The sequence below is a fragment of the Bos grunniens genome, chromosome 13, assembly GCF_055505025.1.
Source record: "Bos grunniens cultivar Pamir isolate PY7600 chromosome 13, Bosgru_T2T1.0, whole genome shotgun sequence".
NCBI classification, from domain to species: Eukaryota; Metazoa; Chordata; class Mammalia; order Artiodactyla; family Bovidae; genus Bos; species Bos grunniens.
Window position 1 is genome coordinate 12643053 of NC_141177.1, and position 24561 is coordinate 12667613.

General features: G+C 40.4%; 1 protein-coding gene across 31 annotated transcripts in view; it reads left to right on the plus strand.

Annotated features, from left to right (window-relative positions):
• PTPRT (protein tyrosine phosphatase receptor type T) overlaps positions 1–24561 on the plus strand; it is a 1155226-nt gene that overhangs the window by 898863 nt on the left and 231802 nt on the right. For all 31 annotated transcript variants that reach the window (XM_086331749.1, XM_086331754.1, XM_086331755.1 and 28 more), the window contains one exon: positions 9689–9962. In XM_086331749.1, coding sequence (XP_086187875.1) covers positions 9689–9962 — 274 coding nt within the window. The remainder of the gene's footprint in view (positions 1–9688; positions 9963–24561) is intronic.

A 24561-nucleotide genomic window follows, 5' to 3' on the forward strand; every position in this document is an offset into this window, starting at 1 on the left:
AAGGCTTCCCTGGTGGCTCAGGTGGTAAAGAATCTGCCTGCAATGCAGGAGACCTGGGTTTGATTCCTAGGTCAGGAAGATCCCTTGGAAAGGGAATGGCTACCCACTCCAGTATTCTTGCCTGGAGAATTCCATGGATAGAGGAGCCTCGGGGGCTACAGTTCATGGGGTTGCAAAGAGCTGGATGCAGCTGAGGCACTAGCACTCACTCAAGGTGAGTGAGCCTTTGAGCACAGGAGTGTCATGACCTAGTCATGTTTTTAAAGGGTCACTGCAGCCACTATTTTGAGGTTGCTGGAGGCAAGATTAGAAACAGGAAGACCAGTTGGGAAGCTATGGAAGCAATCCAGTCAAGAGATCATGGGGGCTTGGTAGGGTCATAACTTGGAGATGATGGAAGGGGTCAAATTCTGGATATATATTGCAATGAGAACCCTGGTAGTTGCTTATGTGTCATATTGTGAATGAGAGAGGACTGATAATTAACAGAAAATATGTGAGGGCCAGGTCTTCTGTATTTTGATGTGAAATATTTCTCCACCCCAGTAAGTACATGCTCAGTTGAAGCTAGTTATACTTTTAAATATTAGAGAAGAAGATATGGCATGTCACTCTGGCCATCATCAGAAGGCTGTCTGGTTTCTTATTTTAAGATTTCTTTTGGTTTCATTTGATAATAATTAAAACTTAATGTGAACTCTTCAGTTGAATTGTTGTAGCCCCTTTACACAACATGATGGGTTGGCCAAAAAATTCATTTAAGTTTTTGCTTTACCTCTTGTAGAAAAACCTGAATGCACTTTTTGGCCAACCCAATATTAAGTCCTTTAAATTTTTACTCAAAATCCAATTTTGTTAAATTTATTAAGTACAATTCAGTAACAGGAGATGAGTTCAAATGAAAAACCAGGCAAATCTTTGTGGTCTGGTTTGATAACACTGTAATAATAATGCATGCAGCAGTTCAGTTGGCTCCAGCCAACTTCTATAAACAGCACTTTACTCTCAGAAAGAACTCTGCAGACGCATTATCTCCTTTAAGCCTCACCACTATCCTGTAAGCACCCCTCTTCCCAGAATCCTTCCCTGACCGAGTTCCTGTCCTCCCCTCACTGAATTGTACTGAGCAGTTAATATGTCTCCCCATCTCAGTTCTGAGCTCCCAGTGCCCAGGAGCCATGTTGCATTCCAATTTTGACCTCTACACTATAGTCATGCAATAAATATCTGATGCATAAATGAATAAATACATGAAAGGCAGAGTGGGCAGTAGATCACACAGATGTCAGAAGTCAGGAAAGGATGCACACACACACATACTCTGACACTAAAAATGTATTCCTCTCCCCATTTCTTCTCTGATGGCTGTTGTGACTAAGCAAATCATGAGCAAAAACATATTCCCAGAGTCTAGAAGTAAAGGTTGGCTAACTAAGACACGTACTTGTAAATTTTAGTTTCATAGTTCCGAGTGACCTTAATGTGGGGAATGTAATTGGAAAGCTAGATTCTGTGGGGATTACAACGCTCATACTTGTTTCTTAGCCCATCTTGTACAATAACAGCAAAGGTTTATCATCACATTTTTGTATTAAAATGTGTGCATAGTTGAATGCTAAAGCGCAGACTCTTTTGAAGGTGGAAAGACATCCAAGATTATTCAGTCCATTTCCCTCATTTCTTTAACAGCTTTATTGAGGTATAATTTTCATAGCATAAAATTCACTCATTTTTAAGTGTACAATTCAATGATTTTCAGTAAATTTGTAGGGTTGTACAACCATCACCACAGTCTCACTTAAGAACATTTTTATCCTACCATAAAATACCCTGTGCCCAAGTGCAGTTGATTCCTGTTCACACCTCCAGTCCCAGGCAAATACTAGTCTGAGTAATGTCTCTATAAATTTGCATTTTCTTGACATTTCATATGAATAGAGTCATATAATACAGTCCTTTTCATCTGGCTTCTCTCATTTAGCATAACGTTTTTGACCTTCAGCCGTATTGTAGAGTATATCAGTAAGTTGTTTCTTTTATTGTTGAATAATGTTTCATTAGATGAATATATCACATATGATTTCTTTAGTTGTTTAGATTGTTTTAATTTTTGGCTATTATGAATAGTGCTATTAATATTTGTATATGTTTTTATATACACACACTTAGGTTGAAATCTAGAAATGGAATAGCGTGGTGAATGGTAGCTCTGTGTCTACCTTTTTTTTTTTTTCTAACTTTATTTTATTTTTAAACTTTACATAATTGTATTAGTTTTGCCAAATATCAAAATGAATCCGCCACAGGCATACATGTGTTTCCCATCCTGAACCCTCCTCCCTCCTCCCTCCCCATACCATCCCTCTGGGTCGTCCCAGTGCACTAGCCCCAAGCATCCAGTATCGTGCATCGAACCTGGACTGGCAACTCGTTTCTTACATGATATTTTACATGTTTCAATGCCATTCTCCCAAATCTTCCCACCCTCTCCCTCTCCCACAGAGTCCATAAGACTGTTCTATACATCAGTGTCTCTTTTGCTGTCTCGTACACAGGGTTATTGTTACCATCTTTCTAAATTCCATATATATGCGTTAGTATACTGTATTTATGTTTTTCCTTCTGGCTTACTTCACTCGGTATAATAGGCTCCAGTTTCATCCACCTCATTAGAACTGATTCAAATGTATTCTTTTTAATGGCTGAGTAATACTCCATTGTGTATATGTACCACAGCTTTCTTATCCATTCATCTGCTGATGGACATCTAGGTTGCTTCCATGTCCTGGCTATTATAAACAGTGCTGCGATGAACATTGGGGTACACGTGTCTCTTTCCCTTCTGGTTTCCTCAGTGTGTATGCCCAGCAGTGGGATTGCTGGATCATAAGGCAGTTCTGTCTTTTTAAGGAACTTCTCAACTGCTTTCCATAGTGACTGCACCATTTGACTTTCACATAGCAATGTATGAAAGTTGCAGTTTTCCAGTACCTTTGTCAACACTTGCAATTGTCTGCCTTTTTACTGATAGCCATTCTATTATGGTTAATTGTTGTTGTTTTTTCTTTTGTGTTTCTTTGTTTTTATTGTTTTTATTTTTATTGAAGTATAGTTGAGTTACAATATTATATTAGTTTTAGGTGTACCGCATAGTCAGTATTTTTACAGACTGTACTCCATTAAAAGTTATTACAAGATAATGGCTATAATTCCCTGTGAAATACAGTTTATCTATTTATAAAATACACAAACTGTATTGTGTATCTACTTTATACATAGTAGTTCATATCTCTTTATCCCATAGCCATAATATCCCCGCCCCCCCGCCCCGGCCATCTTACCTCTCTGCTTTGGTAAGCACTAGTTGGTTTAGTGTGTGAATTTGTTTCAGTTTTGCATATATTACATTTGTTTGTATTACTTTCTCAGATTGTATTACTAATCTCTCAGTTGTGCCCTATTCTTTGCGACCCCATAGATGCAGCACGCCAGGCTTCCCTGACCATCTCCAACTCCCAGAACTTGCTCATACTCATGTCCATCGAGTCAGTGATGCCATCCAACCATCTCATCCTCTGTCGTCCCCTTCTGCTCCTGCCTTCTGTCTTTCCCAGCATCAGGGTCTTTTCCAGTGAGTCAGCTCTTCACATCAGGTGGCCAAAGTATTGAAGTTTCAGCTTCAGCATCAGTCTTCCCAATGAATATTCAGACTGATTTCCTTCAGAATGGACTGGTTGGATCTTCTTGCAGTCCAAGGGACTCTCAAGAGTCTTCTCCAACACCGCAGTTCAAAAGCATCAATTCTTCAATGCTCAGTTTTCTTTATACTCCAACTCTCACATCCATACATGACTACTGGAAAAACCATATCTTTGACTAGACGGACCTTTGTCAGCAAAGTAATGTCTCTGCTTTTTAGTATGTTGTCTAGGCTTGTCATAGCTTTTCTTCCAAGAAGCAGTTGTCTTTTAATTTCAAGGCTGCAGTCAGCATCTGCAGTGATTTTGGAGCCCCCCAAAATAGTCTCTCACTGTTACCATTGTTTCCCCATCTATTTGCCATGAAGTGATGGGACTGGATGCCATGATCTTGGTTTTCTGAATGTTGAGTTTTAATTCAGCTTTTTCACACTCATCTTTCACTTTCATAAAGAGCTCTTTAGTTCCTCTTCACTTTCTGCCATAAGGGTGGTGTCATCTGCATATCTGAGGTTATTGGTATTTCTCTCGGCAATCTTGATTCCAGCTTGTGCTTCATCCAGTCTGGCATTTCTCATGATGTACTCTGCATATAAGTTAAATAAGCACGGTAACAATATATAGCCTTGACGTACTCCTTTCCCAATTTGAACCAGTCTGTTGTTCAATGTCTGGTTCTAACTCTTGCTTCTTGAGCTGCATCCTGATTTCTCAGGAGGCAGGTAAAGTGATCTGGTATTCCCATCCCTTGAAGAATTTTCAACAGTTTGTTGTGATCCACACAGTCAAAGTCATTAGCGTAGTCCATGAATTAGAAGTAGCTGTTTTCCTGGAATTCTCTTGCTTTTTCTATGATCCAATGGATGTTGGCAATTTGAGCTCTGGTTGCTCTGTCTTTTCTAAATCCATCTTGAATATCTGGGTTCTCAATTCATGTACTATTGAAGCCTAGCTTGGAGAATTGGGGCATTGCTTTGCTAGTGTGTGAGATGGGTACAATTTGGCATTGCCTTTCTTTGGGACTGGAATGAAAACTGACCTTTTTCAGCTCTGTGGCCACTGCTAAGTTTTCCAAATTGGCTGGCATATTGAGTGAAGCACTTTGACAGCATCGCCTTTTAGGATTTGAAATGGCTCAAATCCCAGTGGATGGGATTCCATCACCTCCACTAGCTTTGTTCATAGTGATAACTTTCTAAGGCCCACTTGACTTCGGATTCCAGGATGTCTGGCTCTAGGTTAGTGATTACACCATCATGATTATTGGGTCATTAAGATATTTTTTGTATAGTTCTTCTGTGTATTCTTGCCATCTCTTCTTAATATCTTCTGCTTCTGTTCGGTCCGTACCATTTCTGTCCTTTATTGTGCCCATCTTTGCCGAAATGTTCCCTTGGTATCTCTAATTTTCTTGAAGAGATCTCTAGTCTTCTCCATTGTATTGTTTTCCTCTATTTCTTTGCATTGATCACTGAGGAAGGCTTTCTTATCTCTCCTTGCTATTCTTTGTAACTCTGCATTCAGATGGATATATCTTTCCTTTTATCCTTTGCCTTTCACTTCTCTTTTTTTTTCTCAGCTATTTGTAAGTCCTCCCCAGACAACGATTTTGTGTTTTTCCATTTCTTTTCTTGGGGATGGTTTTGATCCCTGTCTCCTGTACAATGTCACGAATCTCTCTCTGTCCATAGTTCTTCAGGCACTCGGTCTATCAGATCTAATCCCTTGAATCTATTTGTCACTTCCAATGTATAATCATAAGGAATTTGATTTAGGTCATACTTGAATGGTCTAGTGGTTGTCCCTACTTTCTTCAACTTAGGTCTGAATTTTGCAATAAGGAGTTAATGATCTGAGCCACAGTCAGCTCCCCGTCTTGTTTTTGCTGATCGTATAGAGCGTCTCCATCTTTAGCTGCAAAGAATATAATCAATCTGATTTCGGTATTGACCATCTGTATGTGTAGAGTCATTGTCTCCTGTGTTGTTGGAAGAGGGTGCTTGCTATGACCAGTGTTTTCTCTTGGCAAAACTCTGTTAACCTTTGCCCTGCTTCATATTGTACTCCAAGGCCAAATTTGCCTGTTATTCCAGGTATCTAGGTATCTCTTGACTTCCTACTTTTGCATTCCAGTTTCCTATGATAAAAAGGATATCTTTTTTGATGTTAGTTCTAGAAGGTCTTGTAGGTCTTCATAGTACTGTTCAACTTCAGCTTTTTCGGAATTAGTGGTTAGGGCATAGACTTGGATTACTCTGATATTACTGTAATATTGAATGGTTTGCTTTCTAGATTCCACATATAAATTTGGTTTCTTTCTTATATCTTCAGTTTTGGAAAATATTGTCTGCTAGTCTTCAGGTCATTTTCATCCATAGCTACTCTGTAAGTAGTGGTAATTTTGGCATACCCATGGGAGGAGCTTTAGCTCTGGGTCTTCCTGCTCCACCATCTTGGTCACAGCTCTTTAAATTGACCATCTTTTCTATGAGTTTATAAACTACTTGTATGTTATCTTTAGTGAAATGTCTAGTCAAATATTTTGCCAACTTTTAACTTGGGTAATTTGTGTTTTTATTATTCACTATTAATGGATCATTATGTATGTTGGATGAGAGCATCATACATACAGTTTACAAATATTTTCTCTCAGTGTGTAGCTTGCCTTTTCATTTGTTGAATAGCACCTTCTGAAACCAATTTTTTAAAAATCTGATGATATTGAATTGATCTTTCCCTCCCTCCATTAGCAGATCATACTTTTGGTGGTGTACTCACACACCCTTTCCATAATCCAAGGTCATGAAAATTTTCTCCTATGTTTTCTCCTAGAGAATTTATAACTTTAGCTTTGACAGTTAGGGTTATGATGTGTTCTCTCTGTTTTTGTGTATAATGTGAACTTATTTTTTTTTTAATTTTTATTTTTTGTGAACAGGGTTTTTTATTGTATAGATTATTATGTTGTGTTAATTACTGCTGTACAGAGAAATGTCTAATGTGAATTTAAGTTTAGATTCTTGCGTGTGGATAGTCAGTTGACCTAGAGTCATTTGCTTAAAAGATTATCCCTCTATCGTCAAATTGTCTTGGAGTTTTTGTCAGAAATCAACTGACCATGGATGGATTCAGCCTCTGACTAGAAGCCTCTTCCCCGGGTAGAGAAAGGGCATCACAGGATATGTCTGTGATGGGGTCATGGTCTGAAAGGATGTTGGTACCCTCAGTGGTGAGTGGTCAGAGAAGCGTGAGTCATCATCTAACCTATCAGTCTGAACAGCAGAAGAGGCATTAGGTCCAGCTTCTCCAAAGCTTGCAGAGGTGCCTACAGGTTTTGCTTTTAAAGGCGTCTAAGACAACTCCTCTAAGAGCTGAGGTCTTGGATCTGGGACCAGAATAGAAGTGTCTTGTCTCAGGAGACATTGAAACTAAGATACAGAAGTTTCCAGCGAGCCTGGGTCTGAAAAGTCAAGGAAGGAGAGGGGTGAGGGTTGTCAGTCACATTAGAAAGAGGATGAATGATGGACATTAAAGGTGAGGAGATGAAAAGAGGTGCAGATGAGCCTTGGCATTATGCGTTGAGATGAAGCTACAGCCCAGGTTTCAGGTCCTATAAGAAGAGACCCTTAAAAAAAATTATGAAGAAAATATGGTCATCAATGTCCACCTTCTCATTGAGAGAAATAGAGAAGGTGTCGCAGGAGGGGAAACATGAGTAAATGTTGTGAGGTGAGCATAGAATAAGAATACATTATTCTCTCATCAGAGAAGGCAATGGCAACCCACTCCAGTACTCTTGCTCATACTCCCCGGGATTTTCTACTTAAAAAATAAAATCCTTTCTCTTTACAAACAATCCTGAATAGTTTATTCCAACCCTAGAGGTATGATTGCGGGAGGTGTTCTCATTTAGGTGTGATTTAATCATCCCCAGCACGCCGAAAAGAGCTTCAATAAATATGTTTTCAAGAGAATTATGATAAGAGTGAAGATAGCACAGAAACACAAATAATGCCCACTCTCTTGATTCTTTCCCCGACCTTGTCCTTTAAAGCATGTGTGCCAAGGGAAGGAAGGTTGCACAGTTCGCGTGACTCTTTCTTCCCTTCCTCCTCCTTAATCAGAGCTCCCAGATCTTTCAGAGAGGCTAGATTCCTGGCAGAAAGATTTATATGACAAAATAGTTTACAGCTTTCCGGCTGCAATTGCACATTTGCCTCTGAATGGACAAGCTGCAGACACAGTGGGCCTCGGGGGGCTGCTGGCTGTGCTCTGGCACATTAATCCCAATTGTATGGAAACTGTATGTTGACAACACAGTTTAACCCAAAAAAAAATATCCTTTGCTAGCCTTTGTGATTTCAGACGAGGCGGGGTGGGATGGAGCTGTGCAACTTCAGCCGCTGAGGAAAACAAACACACAAAATGCTTGCAAGGCCCTCTGTTTGTTTTGTTGGCTTATGGAGTAGGAAGGAAGGTAGAGAAAAAGAAAGGATACTGAACTATGCATTGAGAGTCTGGATCTCTACTCTTGCTGCAGTTTGACACTCATGGGGCATTCTGCCTCCCAGCCTCAGCACCCTCATCTCTAGTCTGGCTGCTGAGTTTGGTTGAATTGACAAGTGAGTCCTCAGTAACCAGATTGGTGGAGAGGAAGGGGCAGTGGGGTTGCTGACTAACCCCTGGAGAGATGATTTGCCTCTCTCCCTAGTCTACACATTTGGCTTATGGTTGGTGTTTAATAAAGGCTTGGGCATCTCTCTTTACACATTAACAGCTTCTTACATCCTTCTAAGTTGAAGGAAATGTGCACGATCACTAGACAGGAGCTTAGAGGAATCACTTTCGCTTGAATTGGTTTTCTACATTTCATCAGATTGGGTTTTGGGCTTCTTTTCAATTTAGTTCAGTTTGGTCCACTTGAACAAGTATTCACTGATCAGCACACAGGTATCAGGCAATCTGCTGAACAGTGTGTGGACAGAGAGAGAGTAAAGCGGAGATAACTAAGCCACAACTGCCACTGTCTTAAAGGTCACTGTCCAGCCAGAGAAACAGCAGCTCCAAGCTCACATTATTGCTGTCCCAGGCAGACAGCCATTAATCAGTGGTAGGAGAGTTGAGTAGGGGGAAAGTCATTCACATTTGGAAGACCTCGACCTGCTGCATGGAGGAGATGAAAGATAGGCTCAGCTTTCAGAGAAGGGCTTCCACAGGCAGAAGTGGGTAGAATGAGAGGGCACTGCAGGTGGAGGAAGCACCAGTTGGTGATGGCATGGGATAGTTTCCAAAGGATGTTTGTGCAGTAGCAGGGGTTCTGGAGCAGCTGCAGTCAGGGGCCTACCTACCATAAGACTCTTTGAGAAGTAGTTTACAAACCAGACACAAAGTGCCCCCAAGTGCCAGGATGAGGAATCTAGATTGTCTCGTTCGGATAATGGAGAGCCTGTGAAAGTGCTTGAAGAGTGACAGTGTTTATGTTTAGGGAGGTCACTGGATTGACTGGTGAGTTGATCACATAAATTAGAGGCAAAGAGACCTGCTGAGTTCAGCTAAGAGATGGGGAAGTGCCCCACCTCTACAATATAAAGGGAGGAGAACAAAGGGGAAGGGCGGGTGCAAATTGCTGATGTCAAGTCAACAGAGCTCGCTGATTAGAGGAGCAGAGTGAAAACCGAGGAGGTAGGAAATAAGGATGAGGCCCCAGAATCAAGATCTAGCCACTTGATGAACAGTGCTCCCCTACTAAGGAAAGAAATGGAGGAGGAGGAACATGCAGGTTTGTAGGGGTTGAAACTGAGTTGCATTTTGGGCATACCCAGTGTGAACCAGCCCTTTGGAATATCTAAATGGAGATCTATTTCTGCAAAGCAGCAGGTTTAGAAGTCTGAAACTCTGGAGGGAGGTTTCAGTCATAGAAGTGATGATGGTAAATAACAAATTCATCCCTCCAGAGAGTTGCTCATCTGCCTCTCCTCTTTCCTATTCAGTGTTTATCAGCTGGTTGTCAAGGAGGAGCGACTTCAGAAGTCACGGAGGGCAGCTGACATCATCGAGTGCTTTTCAGTGCCAGTGAGCTACAGGAACGCTTCCAGCCTTGATTCCCTACACTACTTTGCTGCCGAATTGAAGCCTGCCAACCTGCCTGTCACCCAGCCATTTACAGTGGGTGACAACAAGACATACAATGGCTACTGGAACCCTCCTCTTTCCCCTCTGAAAAGCTACAGCATCTACTTCCAGGCCCTCAGCAAAGCAAACGGAGTAAGTATGGCCATTGGAGGCCATTTCTTGCCTTGTTTTCCCATTCTTAAATGAGAAGGCAGCATCGCCTTAGAGAGAGGTTGACATATTAAGGCCCATGGACCAAAGCATCCAGATCAGCCTTTTGTTGGGCGGAGGGGGTTGTTTTTTTTAATACAGTGATGCCTACTCATTTTCATAGTGTATGGCTGCTCTGATGCTATAGCAGTACACTTGAGTAGTTGCAACAGAGATTACTTTGCCTCCTAAAGTATTTACTCTGTGACCCTTTACACAAAATGTTCTCAGACAGCTGAATTAGAGGATGGAAAGGTGTTTCACTTGGGCAAATCATATTCACATCTGAGTCTTAATTTTCTCATCTATAAAAGAATACCTATAAATGTGATTTCTATGAATGCCCTAAGCATACATACTTTAGTTAATCAGTGACTACTAACCCCTTTCTCATTCCTATTAGTCACATTAGAAAATATTTTTCTCCCAAAAATTAGGTAACCTTTTCTGTGTCAGTTGTTTCTTTGCTGTTGTTGTTAATAAGAGGTGTCAGTCATAACATCACAAGATCACAGGGCAGAAAAGAATCTGAAAGGTCATCCAGTATCTCCCTGCCTTCCCCTACATACAAGACAGTGCTTCAGTCAACATAACAGTGTCACAGTTAACAGATGTTAATGTTTATTCCTTTTTTTAAAAATTGAAGTATAGTTGATTTTCAGTGTCATGTTATTTTCTTGTATACAGCAAAGTCATTCAGTAACATATCTATATCTATATCTATATATATTCAGTTATATATATATATTTTTCACATTCTTTTGCATTATGGTTTATTACAGGATGTTGAATCTAGTTCCCTGTGCTATATAGCAGGACCTTGTTGCTTATTTGTCTTTTATGTCATAGTTTCTATATGTTAATACCAAACTTGTAATTTATCCTTCTGCTACCCTTTTTCCCCTTTGGTAACCATAAGTGTGTTCATAAGCGTGTTCTTTACGTCTGTGGGTCTGTTTCTATTTTGTAAATAAGTTCATTTGATCTTTTTTTTTTTAGAATCCACATATAAGTGTTATATGGTATTTGTCTTTCTCTGCCTGACTGGCTTCACTTAGTGTGATAATCTGTAGGTCCGTCCACGTCGCTGCAGACGGCGTTATTCCATTCTTTTCATGGCTGAGTGGTATTCCATTGTGTGTGCCCCACGTCGTCTTTATCCATTCAGCTGTCCGTGGACATTTAGATTGCTTCCATGTCTTGGCTATTGTAATGTGCTGCTGTCAACATTAGGATGTATGTATCTTTTCAGATTAAGGTTTTCTCGGGAAATATGCCCAGGAGTGGAGTTGCTGGATCATATGGCAACTCTACTTTTAGTTTTTTTAAGGAACCTCCATAATATTCTACACAGTAGCTGCACCAATTTACATTCCCATCAGCAACATAGGAGGGTTCCCTTTCTTCCACACCCTTTCAAGCATCTGTTAATTGACGATGTCAGTGCTTATTCTTGAATAACTCCAGTAACAAATTCCTTACTTTTTTATATGATAACTTGCTGATATTTGTGGGGGCTGTGACTGAGGGCTTTTTTTTTTTAACTGACTTAAGTATATCTTTTATTAACGCTTCTACCCATTGCTCTTGATCCATACTTTTAGGTCCCAGTAGAGCCAATGCAATCACCTTCTTAGGTGGTATTTTTTTTCAGTTCACTTTTCCTCTAGACACACACAAACCCATCTGGTCTTATGTTCTGCAAGCTAACTATCTTTAGTTCCTCTTATACTCAAGATTTTCTGCCTATGATGTTTTTATGGACATATTCCAGGTTGCCATATTTCATTCAGCAGATATATAATGAACAGTGACATATGCTAAGCCCTGTAGTTCATATTAAGATTATGTAGTATGTGCCCTCGAAGAGCTTCTATAATCACAAGGGAATCTGGTGTGTGTCATGTTACACAGTGTGTCTGGAGAAGTGAGAGGCTCACTGGGGTAGAAAAACCTGAAACAAAAGAAAAATTTGTTGTTGAAGTTCTTAGAGAATAGCCTGTGTAGGTGCTGGGTGGCCAAGATAGTCTAGTCTGTTAGTGGCAGTCGTTACTTTATGAGAAACCTGGATTGAGAAACTACTTCACATTTAAAATGTCCACATAACCATTTATAGATTCCAAATTGGTATTTCATTTCTGCATTCATTACTGGTTCAAGGAACATTCCTCACAGAGAGTATAAAACTACAAAAAGAAGCTGCCAGACTGCCTTGCACCTGTGATCTGGCCTCTTCATACAACGCTCTGAGGTACTGAGGAGGAAGAAGTCACAATGGCCAGAAGCATCTGGGAGCCCATCTCTGTATCCCATATTAGCCAGTTTCTTGGTTCAGCACAGCCCTAACAAAGAGTGGCTTTCCCTGCTCTTGGCAACATGTCAAGAAGTGCTGTTGGGTTTCCGTGCTGTGGAACAGAATCATAGCTGCATTCACGTCACCTGCTATCACATTCCTCCCAAGATTCTCCTAAAAACCCAACAACAGACCAAGTCTACAGAACCTAGGAAACTGGACCCCAGGAGCAATTTCTCCAACCTGAGCATGGTAGGTCCTAGAAGAGCAGCAGATGAGATAGGAGGAATATTGGAAGTCTTGCTCCCCAGACATCTTACAATAGATCCCCTTTTAAAAAAAAACTATTTTGGCTGTGCTGGGTCTTCTGCACGAGCTTTTTCTCTACTTGTGACAAGTAGGGGCTACTCTCTAGTTGTAGTGTGTGAGCTTCTCATTGTGGTAGTTTCTCTTGCTGGGGAGCACTGGCTCTAGGCGGCCAGGCTTCAGTTGTTGCAATGCGTGGTCTCTAGAACAAAGGCTCAGTAGTTGTGGCACATGGGCTTAGTTGCTCTGAGACATGTGGTATCTTCCTGGATCACAAATAGAACCTGTGCCTCCTGCATTCACAGGGGGATTCTTTACCACTGAGCCACCAGGGAAGCCCTAGACTCCCCTTTTCAAGACATGAGGGTTTGCCTTTAGGGGAAAAGGTCACCCCACTCTGAAGCTATCTAAGAGGCAGTTTCTACTCCTGGTTCCAAGATAAACACAATCATTTAGTTACTCATGCCTTTGATCCCACACCATGTGTACCCTCATCTGAGACCTAAGATTGGCTGCAGTGAAGCCTGAGCAGGAGTAGAATTGGGTGATGCTTATGCCAGGAGTCTTGAGGGTGTAGTCGGCCTCACAGGAACAGAGAGGGAAAAGCTGTGGGAGCCGGGCACTCAGAGTATTGTATCTTTCTAGCAAGAGAAAAACTATGCACCATTTCAAATTATTGCATAGTATTAACTTTTACTGAAAAGAGTTGGGTGAAAGAGACATAGGAATGGGAAAGTCATCCTCAGTCTGACAAGTCTTTGCTTGGTCCCTCAGCTTGCTCCATATCATAAAGGGGAGCAGACAATGCAGTTAAGCCTGGAGGATTTTTGAGAAGAAAACGTTATAACCTGCAAATTTCTTATCAGCCAAGTTGTTGCTCTTGTGTAAACGCATCACAAAGACATTCTCACCATCCAGAGGCTCCCATTGGCCCTGCTTCTATAAAATCATACAGACAGTAGTTGAGCAAGCAATGAATCAAAATAAAGAAATTGCAAAGAGAGAAATATGAAATAAAAAGACACACAGTGAACCTGGAAACTAACTAAATATCATATTAATGCTAAAATAATTGTTCTAAACACATTGCAAAGAGGTTAATATTAAAAAGCGATTACTTAAAGAGAAAATATTAAAAAAAATTTACAGCTGTTATCTGGGGCTGTAATTCACTCTTTTGTCAACAAAAACTGAGAAAGAGTTGAAGAATTGATGAATGTAAATAAAAATCTGCTAATTTTCCCACTTTGGACAGGATGGAATAAATAATGACTACTTTATTTTTGATACCAAGGTTTTTTTTAAGTATTCTTTTTTAAAACATAAAGGCAGCCTTCCAATCTATCATAGAAAGCCAGAAAACAGCAATCTACAAAGAAAAGGGAAGAAACAAAGGAAACTATAAGTAAACATGAAAAGCAGTAACTATAAAGCAAGCCAGAAAACAGAAGCACTCTATTTGATTTTTTTAAAGTGATGCTTAGCTCTCTTCATGAAGGGGTAAAATGTCTTGAGTCAAGTAAAAACCAGAATTCAGCAAATCTATATCTCTAGAAGATTAAAAACAAAGGTTAGGGCAAAGTTATATTACATTAAAATGAATTAAAGGAAAGCAGAAATGGCCATTTGTTGCCGGATGGTTGTGGGCAAGGTTGAATGATTTACTATCAATCAATTTCATTGCTTCCATTTCCATCTAAAGTTTCAGTGAGAACATCAGAACAAGATAAGAGAATTTTAGGGACAATATATATATATATATTCTATGAATAGTAAAGACAGTTTTTCAGCTTAGCAGAGTGTCTTGATATTTAGCCTTTACAGTCAGACTACTTACACATAAAACCCTAGTAACTGTGTGACTTTTAAGTTAATTAGATATGATTGATTAACTAAGTAAACATCTAGCAAGCACAATATGTGCCCCGCCAAAAGGCACTTTTGTCTCTGAGTGCCTGGAATAAAGCAGTAAGCCAGACAGATGAAGAAATCCCTACCCTCATAGCAGTTATATTCTAGTAGGGAAGAGAGGGAGGGAGGGGGAGGGAAGGAGGGATGGAGAAGTAAAATAATATGTCAGATTATTAGGTTTAGAAATGTGGAGGTCACTCCTTTACTTTTAACTATTATTAGGATGAGGGTAAAGACACTTGGTAAACTCCACAGTGAACTATATAATTGTGGAATAATTCAGTCCAGTCCTACAAACACTATGGAGAGTCCAAGTATTATGTCCGTTATGAGACAAGGTACTCAAGAGTCCTCTCAGCCACTTTCATGAAGTGTGAATTGTTTACAGGCACTTAGGCTGGGAATTTTGATCACATTAGTAATACTTCATTTGCCTATTTATGCTTTCTTATAAATATTAATAGCAAAGGGCAGTCCCAGCTGTTGAAGCACTGTCCTTGGTGCTGAACTTTCAGCACCTGTCTTAGGAATTAGGCCATATTGTAACCATTTGTTTTGGGTACAACCATTACAAATCTATAGCACTTTAGAATTGGATGATTTTGAAGTGTCATCTTATGTACACCAGAAGCCAACACAGAAATCTCTAATAAAATGTTCTTGGCAAGGCATTATATAGCCTCAGCTTGACCACTGCAATTCTTTGGAGGAAAAAGTTGCTTCCTTTGTTAAACAAGTACAATAGTTAGAACTTTCTCCTTTCTATAAAGCCAAATTCTGTCTCCTTAACTCTGTAGTCTTGGACACTTGTATTGATTTGAACAAATCAAATTGTTCTTTACTATGTCAGCCTTTTGGAGAAAATATGACAGTATTAATCAGAATCCCTGTCCACCCAGACCATCCTGCATTGATATTTAATATGCAGTTACTTCTATTTCTCATATACTATGATTTCCCCACTCCAGTACTCTTGCCTGGAAAATCCCATGGATGGAGGAGCCTGGTAGGCTGTAGTCCATGGGGTCGCTAAGAGTCAGACATGACTGAGCGACTTTCTTTTCACTTTTCATTTTCATGCATTGGAGAAGGAAATGGCAACCCACTCCAGTGTTCTTGCCTGGAGAATCCCAGGGGCAGGGGAGCCTGGTGGGCTTCCGTCTATGGGGTCGCACAGAGTCGGACACAACTGAAGCGACTTAGCAGCAGCAGCAGCATGATTTCTGTACCTCTTTCATTCTGTTTATCTATTCTGTTCTCTCATAGACAGACTCCTTTTTACAATGCTCTCCACGAAAGAAATGCCCAGAACCTGGCATTGCGCTCCGGATATAGTTAAACCGTGCTTGCTACATTTCAACTACCTTTCCTCCTTTGAACCATTTTCTAAGACACTATTTCTCATACATTCCAAGATATTTTTCTCACTCCAGGGGTCTCACACAGGCTGTTATTTTATCCTAGACTCTCTTCTTCAGTCCTTGAAGAACTAGGACCTTTTCAGTTTTCAGGTCTCATCTTCATTGTCATATTCTCTGGGAACTTTCCAACCATATTATCTAAGAACCATCCACATCAGCCCTCACTATTTGTTGACCTGTTCTTTACAACACTGTGTGTATTTTTAATTGCACTTGTTTTTGTTTGTTTGTTTGCAGTGCATGCCTCTCTCATTAAACTTAGAGCTCCAGGAAGTAGGAACTCTTGTTTGCTGTTGAATTCTCCATACTGAGTACAGTATTTAACACATAGTATAACAGTCATCATTTGATGAATGGATGAGAGTACAAACTGTTTCTTGTTGTCTGTGAGTCTCGATTTCCTCACTTATAAAATTGAAATCGCAATACACACTTCACACCGTCATTTCAAAGATTAAATGAGAAATGATCTTGAATACTGAAAGGCACCAAGTAAGTGTGAGTCAAGTCTGAATTTCCATTCAGTGTAGCATGAGAGAGATGGCTCAGAGGTATTTTCCCCATAGACAGATGAGCCATAAAGGACCTTCCTTCCATCATAGCAGTAATACTTTGCCCAGCTGTCTCATTTCCCAAGCTTCAGGCTCCTGGGCAGCCTCGATTTCCTCCAGATCTTCCAAATGGTACCCCAGAGTAGCTGTCTCAGTTGTAAACAGCGGGTGGGTGCAGTTTTACATTGTTTCTTTCCCACTCTTCCCAGAATGAGGTCTGCTGAATCCACTGTTCTCTGCATCCCCACCACCATTAGCCATGATTGTGAAGCTGAAAGGACCATAATTAACGGTTGAATGCAAAACAAGTGTGGCAAATTCATGCAAATATCCTTCAGAAGCCCCCATTTTGGGGGCAGTGCTGTTGTGTCTGTTCTATTTGTGCAGAGAGAAGACTCTTTCCTTGCTAATCCTTTTCATCATGCAGGGGCATATTTAACCTGCATGATGCCTCTGCCAAATGGTGAGCTAAATAAGAGAAGTGGGAGGTAGAAGGGTGATCATTCTCTATGTCTCATTTCCTCTTCCAGCTCCTGAACTCTTGAGAGCAGTTGGAAGGCAGATGCTATTCTGAATGAGTCCTCGTGTTTGCAGTATAATCACATTATAATAGTTGGGATGATCCAGGTAGAGCTGGGTTAGGAAAAATTCTCTCTCTGAATGAATTGGAAGAAACTACAGTTGTGTCCACCCCCTGTTAAGCCAATATTTGCACATGGGTGGTTTTAGTGAGGCACGGGATAGAAAGAAGATCAGGCAGCAGACAGGCTTAGCTTTGAGTTATGGTTGTTCCCAGATGTGTGAACTAGAGCTGGTTTCTTAGCATCCCAAGATATATAATATGATTAATGATATACCTCCCCCAAATGTGGGGAGAGTAAATGAGACAATACATATAATGCATCCATGACCGTTGTTGTAGTTCTGATTCTCCCTCTCTTTTTCACTGATTTCCTGACGCTCCTGTCTTGAGGGAAAGGAGGGTTGAAGCATCCTTCACCTGATACATCGCCATTTGTCCCATAGACTTCACACAGAAGCAAATCACTTCCTAACTCTGGAGGGCCTCAGGAATTGGACTTCATGTCTTTACATGTCATTACAGCTGTTGACTGCCTTAACTCCCCATGACCCAATTGCTTTATCAGCCCACCCCAACCTTTATTTTCTTAGTTTAACTTTTCATACACGATTCCAAGCCCAACATTTGTTTGTGTTGAATCTTTTGATATAGTTGATTGTGTCTTTGGAGAATGATCTTGCCCCTCCCAACCTCATCTCCTGATTCTGTTTTTACTTTAGTGACTGTTCACATGTCACATGAAAAAAAGCTCAGATGGACCATAGAATGAGAAGATGTGGAAATCCCAAACTTGAATGGGTTAGAGTTAAGATCTCACAGGAGGTCACATGGCTTGAGTCTTAGAGATTCCATGAGGGAGTTTGTAAAAAAAACCTCATATATTGGTTGGTTAGTTAGTGTTATTCACTCAATCATGTCCAACTCTTTGTGACCCCATGGGTAGTAACCTGCCAGGCTCCTGTGTCCATGGAATTCTCCAAGCAAGAATACTGGAACAGGTTGCCATTTCCTTCTCCAGGAGATCTTCCCACCCCAGGAATTGAACCCAGGTCTTCTGCATTGCAGGCAGTTTCTTTGCCATCTGAGCCATGAGAAGCCACCAGGAAATCTGTATTGGTTAGGATAAACCAATTTATGCTGTAGTAACAAGCAACCATGAAATCTCAGTGTATTGACCAAAAAAAAAAAAAAACTTCCCCCTCCTTCTGCATTTTCAAAATGGGTCAGCATAGGGGTTCTGCCTACCCTAGTTACTCAAGGACTCAAGATGATGGAAAGTCTACCTTGATCTGTGCCTCCACAATCACCAAGGCAGAGAAGGAAAATGTGGCAGTTAAGGCACTGATTTCCACACAGAATGATACACAGCAGGTTCACATTTCAATGGGCAAGACTGGTCATGTGGTCATGCTTAACTTCAGAAAGGAATGAAGCAGTGCCTTCCTGCTATGTGCATAGAGGAAGGACCGGGATGCTTGAAAATGTCCCTTATGGCCAACATGTTTCCCCTTGTGCCCTAAGCTTTTCCTTCAAGTTCTCATAATTGACAAGACTTACTCTTGAAGTACCTGTGCAGTTTCTATCACAGAGCCTGAGAACTTGCTGTTATTGAGCACCTCCTGCATCCCAAACACTAGTAAATGTTTTCATGTACACTGGCTCTTGTTTGGTCTCACAAAGTGACTCCATTTAAATCAGTGCATGGGTTGTACCACCAGAAGCATCATGAAATCTCATAGTATCTCAGTTACTTCACACAGATGGAAGAATTTTGCTAACAACTTTCTGTTTACCTCCATGGGGATATGGTCAAGAAGCGTCTAGCACTCCCTGTGACACTGTTCCACTTTATTATTGTTGTTTTAATATAAATTGATTTTAATTGGAGGCTAATTACTTTACAGTATTGTATTGGTTTTGCCATGTGTCAACATGAATCCGCCACGGGTGTACATGTGTTCCCCATCCTGAACCCTCCTCCCACCTCCATCCCCGTACCATCCCTCTGGGTCATCCCAGTGCACCAGCCCCAAGCATCCTGTATCCTGCATCAAACCTGGACTGGCGATTCGTTTCTTTTATGATATTATACATGTTTCAATGCCATTCTCCCAAATCATCCTACCCTCTCCCTCTCCCACAGAGTCCAACAGACTGTTCCACTTTAAAAGACCATGGTTCTTCAAAGTCTACCATACAGTGTGTTTGAGAGGCATCTGAAAACCTTAGATCTCTCCTAACCATCAGTGGCTGAGCCAATGTAGCAAAAAACTGTGAATCAAAGGCCTCCATATATCCTTTTTCAGACTCCGTTGCCATAGTCCTATGTCAGGAACATATTTCTGGATTTTATTAGCTCTGTGAAAAATGGGAAGGAGAACTGAAAAATGAACATTAGGAATCCAGGATTATCATCACATCTTTCTGTAACCACTTTGGAAAGCTTTGGCCTGCTAAACGTCCCTGCCTAGTTCTTATCTGTCCCCAGAGGCTGGGTTCCATGCCCCATCTACCTGCCCAGGCCTCCTTCCCAGTCCTCACTGGATTCTCTCTCCTGGGGATCACCAAACCCCTTGGGCATGTCTCCCTCCAGGTCTCCATTCAACCCTTTGAATCTTATCACTTGCTCTAGAAAGCTCTGAATTTCTGTTGAAGCCCTGTTAGGTCTCAGACTTCTCTTTCCACATGGAGAGAAATTCCCCAAGTGTCACCTTGTACAAATAGCAAGATGAGCTCTCCCAGGTTGCTAATTTATTATTTCACTCACTTACAGTTCCTACAGATTTTATTATCATGGTATGAGAGCTGAGGGACCAAGAACATTTTCTTTTCAATGCAATATTTTAAACTCATTTGGATAAGGAAATGAAGGTTACTCAAATGTTGACAGCTGATAATCTTGTCAGTCTGAATCAAGGCGTCAATGCTCCAGACACCCATCCCCAAAAGGTTCATGGAAATGGCAGCCTAAGTTTCCATACAGCAGATTTTCTGCCTCTATCAGGCCCCTTCCAAATGGAGAGTCTCCATGAAGTTCAGCCCAGTTGGCTCACAAATGGTGAAAAAGTGGGGAAAACTCTGAATTTGGCAAGTGGATTCATGAGTTTAAGTCATTTTATAGCTACATGAAGTGGATGTTGGTCTACCAAACTCCAGTTTCCACATCAGTCAAGTGGGGATGAGATATGACCACCCAAACTCACAGGGATCTTTGTGAGGAATAAATAAGAGGAATGATAACTCTTTGCACATTCTTTCAAAGGAAGGTGTTGCTAACATGGATATGTATGAATTTGTGGGTAGAAATTCAGCATTATGTGTATATACATATCGACTTCCATTCACATAAACATTTTAGCATGTGGGTGTATGTATGTACATATTCATGTAAATATTCATGTACATATGTGAGTGTACTCATGTACATATGAATATGTAACCATATTCAGTTAAAATTTTAACCCAAGAATCTTACTGGTAGAAAGGTTATCATTGGGCCAGAGTTATAGTCTATGTGGCTAATGAAGGAGAACATTGCTTCTACTTCTTGAGCTTCCTGGAAGCCAAGGCAAAAAGGGGCATCTGACAGGTTCGCATAGTTTCTCTTACTGGATAGAAACATGTGCCTGCTTTTTATGAGAGGGTTGTATCGCATGTATCCTTATGTAAGGAACCTTGAGGAGATACCAGTTAACATCACAGTATCGTTTGTGCTCACACACTCCATGAGTTCCTTCTCCAACAGTATTGTCATACAAGAGTAAACTGAAATTTAACGAAGCCACTTACACTCAAGGATTCTGTTTCTTGTGCTGTATAGCAGCATTAATACATTAATGCCATTAAATAAGACTAGTGGTTCTCAAAGCTTCCCCCCCCCATAATTTTTTTATAAATATGCCTAGCATGGGGTCTTTCCAATTGTGTAGATTGGCAATGACCTTATGCAATCTTAGACAAGTGATTTAGACTCTCTGAGTCTCATTCTCATTCAGAACATTTTGATGCCCATAGTATCAACCATATAAAAATGTTTGTAAATTTTTAACAAGATGATACATTTTAAAATGCCTATCATAGTGGTTTGTGGTCAATAAGCACTGAATTCGGGTCAGATATTATTAGAATATCACTGGTAATAAGTATGAGGCAGGATGTGGGGATTTACTGAAGAAAGAAAAAGCAAAATCTGAGTGCACAAACATTTGAATAGACAGATGGGATAAAAATGTTTGCTCAATCAGGAATGAGAAGTAAACTCAGTGAAGTCCAGGGTATGCAAAGGTACCAGCTGACCTACCTGATACATCAAGGAGAGAAAGAGGGTGAGATTCCAAAAGAAAGGTCAGGAATACTGTGTTTATAGAAGGACATGTGCGGAAGTTAGTTCTTCTGTAGGCCCTCCTTGAAGGCTAAATTTGGGTCAGGTTCCATCTTTTTCATCATGGCTCCCAACTTTGCAAACTCAAAAACTCAGTTTGTCAGGAAGCATTTTTGAGGGGAGATTCAAATAAATCTACCCAAGACTGAGGGAAATAGTAGGCAGTTTAAAATAATTCCTTCCCTTCAAAAACATCTCTCAGACTTTTCTATCTCAGAAGTCTGGGTTACCCAAGATATACCTCACTATCTATTTCCAATTGTCACGAAGTCCTGCTGGTTCTCCACTCTAATATTCTCTCCCATCCACATACATTTTTCATCTCCAGTGCCACCATCCTCATTCTGAATACCATCATCTTTTCCTTGGGAAACCTCAGCAAGCCCACCCCCACCCCCACAAGCTGGTCTTCTCACATCCACTTTTACTTACCTCAAAGCCATTATCCAGCCACAGCAAACATGATACTGTATGTATCTTCATTAAACAGATGAGTAAGCCAAGACTCAGAGCAGCTCTGATTTGCTGAAGCACATTCCAGAAGCAAGAGATGGACCTGGATTTGAACCTGTACGTGTAAGAAGCTGTGAGGTGGTCCTGTAGTTATTGCCATGCTTCATGCTGAGTCACAACCACACAAAGTAGAATCCGGCTGAACTGTGACCAGCAGGAGCCCCTAAAAGACCTCCAGCCCTCCCCACCACATCCACATTTGTTCTCTTTCTCCCTGCAAACATGGCCAGCCTCAGTCCCCTGCTCAATCTTGAAACACCTGCTGGCCCAGCCGTTAACATCAATAAATAATGTGGAGCTGTACTAATAACAATTATCATAATAAATTGGCCTTTGATTACATCTGTCACCTGAGAATTTCAAAGACTTTACAAACATCAATTAGTAATTACAGCTCAAAGGATCACTCACTGAGAGTGGGGATCATTAAGGTCAGATAAGAGCTGTGCAGGGAGGCATGAAGGACAGCTCAGGTTTAGTCCTGAGAGTCTCCAGTCCCTGGTGGAAGATTGAAGCCTCTCTCCATGAGGCCCAGAGGAACCACGGTTCTGACATCCCAATTAGGGGATAATTTATACAGCTGCTCCATCAAAGTCCTGATGCTGAGGAATGGGAAGCATGAGATGTAGTTTTGGAAGGGAGCTTATAGGGTGTGCAGTTCCTTTCTTTCTGCAGAATGAGTAACTGAAGTCCGGAGTGGGGAAGTGATTTGTCCAAGGTCAAAGCCATGTCTTGAACCTGGTTTCCCATACCTTGTCCATATTTATTTATTCTGAAAAATTGTGTCATCGTTGGTCATGCTCTTCTCTGATGATAGTGATGAGGATAAAAATCCAACAATCATTTATTCAGGGCTTGCACTGAGCAGGTGTGGGGATGAAAGTGAAAAGTGAAATGAAAGTGTTAGTCACTCAGTCATGTCCGATTCTTTGTCACCCCATGGACTGTAGCCCACCAGGCTCCTCTGTCCATGGAATTCTCCAGGCGATAGTGCTGGAATGGGTTGCCATTTCCTTCTCCAGGCGATCTTCCCAACCATTATGTCGATGTATCTTAATTTACTCAATCACTTTGTATGTGTGGACGTATAGATTGTTTCCAATATTTTTCAAATGCAAATTTTGCTGCAATAAAGTATTGTGTACATATATATTTTTTCTAATATATATTGTAAAAAGTGTGTCTTCAGCGTATATTCCTGGAAGAGGAATTGTTGGATCAAAAGGTAGACAAATATCTAGTTTTGATAGATGTGTTTAAATTCCCTTGCTTAAAGGCTGAATCAATTCTCATCCAGCAGTGTTTCAAATTGTTTCTCTGTGGCCTCACCAATAGTTTGTGTGGTCTAACTAATTTTTGTCCAAGTTATAGGAAGAAATTGTATCACAATGTAGCTTTAATTTCCTCTCTCTTATAAAAAATAAGATTAACATCATTTCATATATTTAGGAGATATTTTTATTTAATTTTTAACTATATGTGTTTGTCTTTGCCCAATTTTCTATCAGGATTTTTACCTTTTTCCCCACAATTTTTAAGATATTAACTTTCTATCTGTGGTATATGTTGTAATTTTCTGGACTTTGCTTATAATATTTTTGTCCCACCCCTGAAAATGTAGTCAAATGCATCAGTTTTTAAAGTTACACCTAGACTTTGAGACATTGTGAAAAAGCCTTTCTTATACCGAGATTATAAAAGAATTCACCCTGTTTGCTTCCAGAACTTATACAAGTTTAAATGTTTTTCACATTTACATTTCTGATGTTTGGTGTTTATTTTTGTGCATGGTATAAAGTATGTGTCTAATTTTATCTTTTTTCCCAAATGTCTGTTTAGTTGTCCTAGCAACATTTATTAAAAAATCCATCTTTACCCCAATAATTTGAGGTGCCATTTTCCTCATATTTTAAATTTTCATATGTTCTTGTGTCTTTTTCTGGAAAAACCTGAAATTGTATTCCACCCACCTATTTGACTATTTATGCACTAATACCACACTGTGTGTGTGTGTCTGTGTGTCTGTGTGTGAACGATCAGTTTTATCCAGCTCTTTGTGATCCCATGGACTATAGCCCGCCAGGCTCCTCTGTCTATAGAATTTTCCAGGCAGGAATACTGGAGCGGGTGGCCATTTCCTTTTCCAGGGAGTACCACATAGTTTTAATTGTAAAGGCTCAATGCCTTGACATCTGATAAGGCAAGTCCCCGAACCTGGATTTTCTCTTCTAGTGCTTTCCTCATTCTTCTTGGGTGTTCATTTTTTCATAAAAGTTTTAGCAGTAACTTTTCTAGCTTCATAAAAAGCCTATTAGTAATTTAACTGGAATTGCACTAAACTTTTACATTAATTAGGGTGAACTAATATCTTTAAGATGTTGAATTATCCTAGCTGAGAACAGAGAATGTCTTTCTGTTTGTTCAAGTCTGCTTTTGTGTCTTTCAGGACTGTCGTTAAGTTTTCTGCATATAGATTTTGCAGTTCTTGCTGAGCTTAACACCAAGTATTTAATCTTTGTTGCCATTGTGGATGAGATTTGCTGCATGGCAGCCTCTATGTGAGGTCAATTGTGTTTGTGGTTA